Source organism: Olea europaea, unplaced genomic scaffold, assembly GCF_002742605.1.
Source record: "Olea europaea var. sylvestris unplaced genomic scaffold, O_europaea_v1 scaffold1838, whole genome shotgun sequence".
Lineage (NCBI taxonomy): Eukaryota > Viridiplantae > Streptophyta > Magnoliopsida > Lamiales > Oleaceae > Olea > Olea europaea.
The window spans coordinates 24,763-32,199 of NW_019236150.1; the positions used below are offsets into that span (position 1 = coordinate 24,763).

Consider the following 7,437-nt stretch of genomic DNA (forward strand, 5'->3'; position numbering starts at 1 on the left):
CCTCTCTTTTCAAAGTACAACGTAATGAACTCACAATCTGCTCTCTCTATAATTGCTTACAAATACAATATTCATAATCTTCACTTAGAGATTTTCAGAGAAAATAACACACATTAAAATAGATCAAAGAAAATCCTCAAGAAACCGGAAGAACCCTAGATACTTCCAGAAAACACTCAATCGTCCAGAAGTGAGAGAGAGAGGCTGTTATTTATATCGCATCACAAATCACATTGATCCAACGGCTGGGAATATGGTAGATGAATGGTCCAAGATCAATCAGAAAACAAAAGGTCATAGTCGTGTTAACCAATAACACGTTTTTAACTTGGGTCATTCAAATGACCCGGTTTTACTATGAGGCCCAAACGAAACGTCCAGCCCATCAACATTGGCTGGAGTTTAATTAATAGTGAAGCACTAGCCCATATCCAATAGAAATGTTCCCAGTGACTTAAGGTATGTTCTGCACTTTATAATTCTTTTTTTGATTTGACATGGATGATCTTGTCAATAAAGAAGTGAAGGGATCACAGGCAACTGCTCGACTCATGGCAGAATTTGTCGCTCTATGCTTTCGCTTACAAAAGCTACCGTTTAGGTAATGCTTTGATTCCCATTTATCAGTATCTTATCAGCTTCCTCAAATAATTATTGACATATGAAATATTGATGATGAGGGTTCAATTTGTGAGTTTCTGAGTGTGAAGGTAGGACGAAGAATTATTGGATCCTCTTTCTGAATAAATAGTTTTTCCTTTTAAAATGCATCCTTTTGTGGGGAATATAAATTGAAAATATGCCTATTTTGAAAAGATTAAACTTTTAACTTTTTTTAAGTGATTCTAAGTCAATGCTGCTGCATTGTATTTATATTTTAGTAATAAAAAAGCTATGCATTCCTTTGCAAAATCCATGTCTGCCTTGTTTTGCATTGGGAGAGAAGTTTTTAGGTGAAATATAATATTGATTTCTCCATTCTATATAACTTTTCTTTAATATAAGATCTAAAAGTTGTAGTTGATATACAGTTAGAACTATTATTGATACAGTTCTATAGTAAGATACAGCAATGTCGTATATTCTAAACATCTTCACATTAGAGACGAGAATGTTTCTCTTCTGACAAGTAATACCCAGCTTTAATTTATTTACTTTAGAGTGATGATGAAGAAATTGAGCAAGATTGTGAGATAGTTCTACTGTCTTCTAGTGCTGCCATTGGTGTTGTGCCTAAAGATCCTTTATGAGCTCCACTGTTGTAGAAGATGTACCAAATGCCAAAGCACCTTATTGTATCTATGCGTTTGGGGCAATTAAGAAGAGAAATGTAAATGTACCCAGAAGTTAGTAATAGGTTTTACTGATACTTAAGATTCCATCTTAAAATGTTATCCTTATTAAGAGGAGCATTACAATTCTTCATAAGTTGGTCTATGTTTTCATCTTCATTCGACGTGAAATTTATGTTTTTTAGTATTACCTACCATCCACACCAAAATAATTAGAGTTTTCTGAAAAACCTACTACGGAACTATATTGAGTCAAATTGCTCGTTACAGTTTAATATGCTATGACACTATATTGAAACTTAGAGTTTCATCTTAAAATGTCAACCTTATTTCAAGGAGTTCAAGTCCTTATAAATTAGTTTATATTTTCATCCTTATTTGGAATTTATTCCGTAACAGGTTTAAATGTTGTAGTTAAGCAATTCAACCCCTAAAGTATTCTAAACAATAATTGCATTCTTGGTTCCTTTTACTGCAAATGAAAAAAATTTGATGATGTCAAATATGCTAATTGGTGATGTGTACAGTTGTCATGAACAATTTGCTTACAGCTTGTAGATGAAGGATATTTGAGTGTCTTCGATATTGCAACTTGTGATACCTTAAGACCTTAAATATATTCTAACCAGTTCACAAGCTATTTTAGCTTTCAGTTGGGGTCTGAGTTTTTCATTTTGCACAACTCAGTACAAATATTTTCGATTGGTTGAGTTTGTACATTAATTTTTGATAGCACGGTGAATTTGCTAGAGAAACAAGGAAATGTATCACTTGAATTGGTTGAGCATTGCATAGGTTGTATTATATACAATGTATTTACAAATTGGAAAAAAAAAAAATTAAAGAGAATATAAGCTTTTAGACTTTTAAGATTAATGCTTTGCATATTTTTGACCGTCAATCTATGTGGGCTCAATCTCTTAGATAAGTGTTCAGCGAATTATTAATTTGAAACATAATTCAGCCTATTTAATTAGATTAATTTGACTGTCTGATCATCCTTCATCAACTAATGGTCTGTTAATCATCAGTTTTTTTTTTTTGGTAGGCTGGTGAAAGAATTTCTGCCTAATGCATTAGGAGTTCTTCTTTGCCTCACCGAAAAAAAAAAAAAAAAGAAAAAAAAGAAAAGAAAAGAGGACTTAGAGACATTCTTTCCCTGTTTGGTGTACCTCAAATAGTTGATTAAACTTCAACTTTAATATCAACAATTAATTTTAACAACACATTTCTTATGACACAGAATTTTTATCAACTTTTCAAAAATATATTTCATCAATTTTTATCAAAATCTACTTAAATATAATTTTTCGCTACAACAAACAAAGATAAATGTCAGTGTGTTGAAAGGTAGTTGTTGGGCAACAAAACTAGTATATAATCCCACTTGCATGATAATCTTAATGCATCTCAACATATATTCCTAAGACAGCCGTAATAAAACTAAGGTTGCTAATATGAGAGTTTGTGGGTTGTTTTTTCTCTGTCTTTATGTTGTTTTAGCGGGTACTGTTCTTGCCAGAAATTTGGATGATGAAGAGAAATTTCTGTTCGGGAAGGGAGGATGGCTTGGTCATGGTTTTGGCCACAATGGTGGTTTATTCCCTCCTGGTGGATTTGGCCCGGGTGGTGGTTTGTTCCCTCCTGGTGGATTTGGCCCAGGTGGCGGTCCTGGCAGCCCGGGTGGTGGTTTGTTCCCTCCTGGCGGATTTGGCCCGCGTGGTGGCTTGTTTCCTCCTGGCGGATTTGGCCCAGGTGGTGGTTTGTTTCCTGGTGGACCTCCCTGATTCTCTTGCGGCAGGGATTTAGAATATCAAGAATGGGCTTTGCACAATCAGTAATATATATATGGCGCTAATATATTACACAATAATTTCGAACCGTTCACTACAAATACTTGTACCTGTGTGAATTCTACTTCATAATAAATGATTTCTTTACCTACTAATGATCTATGAATCCCTCTTTCTAAGATCCTTTGATCAGTTTTCATTATGCAGATTTCGAAATACTACGAAGTATATATGGACAAATTATGTGGCTTCTGAACTGATTAATGCTGGAAACTAAACTATTCTCCTAAAGAGTCAATCCTAAGTAATTTCTAACACAATCAACAAATTCAGATTATACTAAAGTGTCTACCAATGGTACTTTAACCACAAAACTTGACTTAAAATCGGTGGTATAATATGAGTTCGAGCTTTGGCCCGGCTCAAGGCCCGATATCCCCATTTTGGGGTGCTTTTGTAGCTCGTCAGCTTGGGCCTAAAAAAAAAAAAAAAGACAGATCAAAGGTAGCAGGCTACTGCCTTGCTGCCTTATGTATTAGGGAAAAAAAAATCAAGCCAGGTTTTGCTTGGCTTAAGCTCGCAAAAATGCTCGGATCATTTTATCCAAGTCGAGCCCGAGCCTCGAGTTTCGGCTCGGCTTATTGACACCACTAGGAAGTTTTTAGGTGAAATGTAATATTGATAGCATCATTCAATACAATCTTTCCTTAATATAAGGTCTAAAAGTTGTATTTGACATTAATTTTAGATTTATTGATGAAGTTCTATTTTAAGATACTGCAATGTCGTGGATAATATAATTTGACAGAACAATGTTCCTCTTCTACCTTTAATAAGTAGGATTTAATTAAATTATCGACTGAAAATGATGATGAAGAAATTGAGCAAGATTACAAGCAGGTCAGATCCATTGTCTTCTAATGTTGCTGTGTCTAAAGATTCTTTATGTGCTCCGTCATTGAACGCGCTTCTAGATACAACTTGTGCCAAAGCACCTTATCTTATCTATGCATCTTGGTGCAATTTTATGGAGAAATGTGTATGTACTTAATTTCTAATATAGCAATAGGTTTAAATGTCATTGTCGAAGAGAAATGTAAGTTAGCAGTAAGTATAGTAAACATTAATTGCATTATTTTTATTTTTATTTTTATTTTTTTTCTGCAAATGTATATTCAGCGTTCTAAAAATGCTAATTGGAGATGTTGAAGGTTGTCATGAACAAATTGCTTGACAGCCGTATAGCATATATGTCAAAGGTATGTTATATCTTTATAAGTTAAACAACTCTTTTTAACACATATTTTTTAGTGAAATCGCTACAAAGGTGTAATATTTATTCTTAACTCTTTTACAAATCAGACCGTCAAATATGATTCCCATCTAACATTCCAAATTATTACTCTCGAACATATATGAATTGGAATTCCCTCTTAATGTCATGCGTTCAGTTGATGCATGTAGTCGGGTCTAATGATCCGACATTAACTTGCACGATACAATTTGATTTTTAGGTCACTATTAAAGGTCGAATGGCAAAATCTGTTGGAAATTAAACTTGATTCATGAATGATGAAAAAAATTAAATTTGATACATGAATTAGTTTATTTAATATTCATGCATTTAGGAGAAATGTGTATGTACTTAATTTCTAATAGAGCAATAGGTTTAAATGTCATTGTCGAAGAGAAATGTAAGTTAGCAGTAAGTATAGTAAACATTAATTGCATTATTTTTATTTTTTATTTTTTTTCTGCAAATGTATATTCAGCCTTCTAAAAATGCTAATTGGAGATGTTGAAGGTTGTCATGAACAAATTGCTTAACAGCTGTATAGCATATATGTCAAAGGTATGTTATATCTTTGTAAGTTAAACAACTCTTTTTTACACATATTTTTTTAGTGAAATCGCTACAAAGGTGTAGTATGTATTCTTAACTCTATTACAAATCAGACCGTCAAATATGATTCCCATCTAACATTCCAAATTATTACTCTCGAACATATATGAATTGGAATTCCCTCTTAATGTCATGCGTTCAGTTGATGCATGTAGTTGGGTCTAATGATCCAACATTAACTTGCACGATACAATTTGATTTTTAGGTCACTATTAAAGGTCGAATGGCAAAATTTGTTGGAAATTAAATTTAATTCATGAATGATGAAAAAAATTAAATTTGATACATGAATTAGTTTATTTAATATTCATGCATTTATTTAAATCATGTATCCAAATGATTCTTTGCATCCTATTATTCATAGTATGTAGGAAAAGTCATTAATTAGTCTATTAAGTTCATACAATGTATTTAGGATCCTTTGTACTTATAAAAGGTCTTGTGTTTGAGACATTTTATAGAGCCAAGCCATAAAATACAAATATTTTTGAAAATTCTCTGAATTTTTCTCTCTAGCCTTTCATCCCATAATATTTGATTTCCAACAAAGTGGTATCAGAGCCATTTCAAAGATGAATAATTCATTTCCTTTTGTTGTACCCAAACTAACAAAGGAAAATTATGGACATTGGAGTATACGCATGAAGGCGTTGCTTAGCTCACAAGAGGCATGAGAAGTTGTAGAGAAAGGCTATGATGAACCGAAGAATGAAGGAGCTTTAAGTCAAGCTCAAAGGAATGCCTTGCAAAGGTACCGCAAGTTAGATCAACACGCTCTCTCTATTTTCACATGGGCTTAGATGAAGCCATGTTCGAGAAAGTTGTGTCCTCAACAAAAGTTAAGGAAGCTTGGGAGATTTTCGAGAACAATTTCAAGGGAATTGAAAAAGTGAAGAAGGTGTGTCTTCAAATCCTTTGTGGAGAGTTTGAATCTCTGCACATGAAAGAGTCTGAATCTGCCTTTGACTATTTCACTAGAGTGTCCTCCATTGTCAATTATATGAAGCAGTACGGGGAGAATATTGAAGAAAGCCGTGTCATCGAGAAAATTCATAGATCGCTTGACTCAAAACTTGAGTTTGTTAGTATTGTCATTGAAGAGTCTAATAACTTGGATACCATGACCCTTGATCAACTCATAGGGTCCTTGCAAGTATATGAAGAAAGATTGAAGAAGAAAGGAGAACCGGTGGCTCAAGTTCTCCAAACGAATGTCTCCTTGGGAGGTCAAAAGAAAGAGAAAGGATGATCTCAAGGAAGAGGTCAAATTCATGGTCGAGGTCTTGACTACCATGACACTTTTGCACTCGTGGCCAAACTTGTTACTGTTTGTTGTGTCTTAGCCATTGCACAGCTTGTAATTGGCATCTTCATCAACTTGACATTAATAATGCATTCCTTCATAGTAATTTGGAAGAGCAGGTCTATATGACGCTCCCCTTGGGTATGGTCAATAAGGGGAGACTTGTGTCTATCGTTTCTTAAGTCTCTCTATTGTCTTAAGCAGGCATCTCGAAATTGGTACTCGAAGCTTTCCTTTGTACTGATATCTGATGGTTTTACTCAGTCTGTATCTGATTACTCACTTTTCACTCGAACTATTGGCTCATCTCTTCTGTGGTTTTAGTTTATGTTGACGATATTTTGGTTGTAGAAAATGATCTTTCTGCCATCACTGTTCTCAAAAAATCTCTTGATGTCTATTTTAAAATAAAGGATTTGAGTACCATGAAATATTTTCTTGGTATTGAAGTTGCTCGATCTCCATCTAGAATTTTTATTAATCGGAGAAAATATGCATTGGACATTCTTACTGACTATGGTAATCTGGGATCACGGCCAACTTCTTTTTCCATAGACCAAAATTTGAAACTCAACCCTGATGATGGTAACTTACTTTTTGATCCAGGAATATATCATCGGTTGGTGGTCCGCCTTCTATACCTCACTATCACTCGTCCATCTCCTTCTTCGTTAACATGTTGAGTCAATTCATGCAACGTCCTCGGGACCCTCATTATCGAGCTGCTCTCTATGTTCTATGGTACCTAAAGCGCACTCCATAACATGGTCTTTTTTATTCTGCACAATGTGATCTTTGACTTACTACATACTCAGATTCTAATTGGGCGAGTTGTCCTACCACTCATTGCTCTACTACTAGTTTTTCATCACACTTGGCACTAGTCCCATCTCTTGGCGTGCAAAGAAGCAATCAGTTGTTTCTCACTCCTTTGCTGAAGTTGAGTACCATGCAATGGCTATAACCACATGTGAACTTGTTTGGCTCAAGTCTCTCTTACATGACCTCGCAGCTCCACATCCGTAGCTTATCTTGCTCTTTTATGACAATGAGGCTACTCTACACATCACTTGCAATCCTGTGTTTCATGAACGCCCCAAACACATTGAAATTGATTGCCATTCCATGCATGAGAAATTTCTCTCT

At 34.6% G+C, this 7,437-nt stretch overlaps 1 protein-coding gene across 1 annotated transcript in view; it reads left to right on the top strand.

Moving 5' to 3' along the window:
* Positions 1-2,686: 2,686 nt before the first annotated feature.
* Positions 2,687-7,437, top strand: part of LOC111378601 (glycine-rich protein 23-like) — an 18,396-nt gene continuing 13,645 nt past the window's right edge. Inside the window, exon 1 of the mRNA XM_023001831.1 lies at positions 2,687-3,059. Within this exon, the coding sequence (XP_022857599.1) occupies positions 2,750-3,059 (310 nt within the window). The 5' untranslated portion in view covers positions 2,687-2,749. The remainder of the gene's footprint in view (positions 3,060-7,437) is intronic.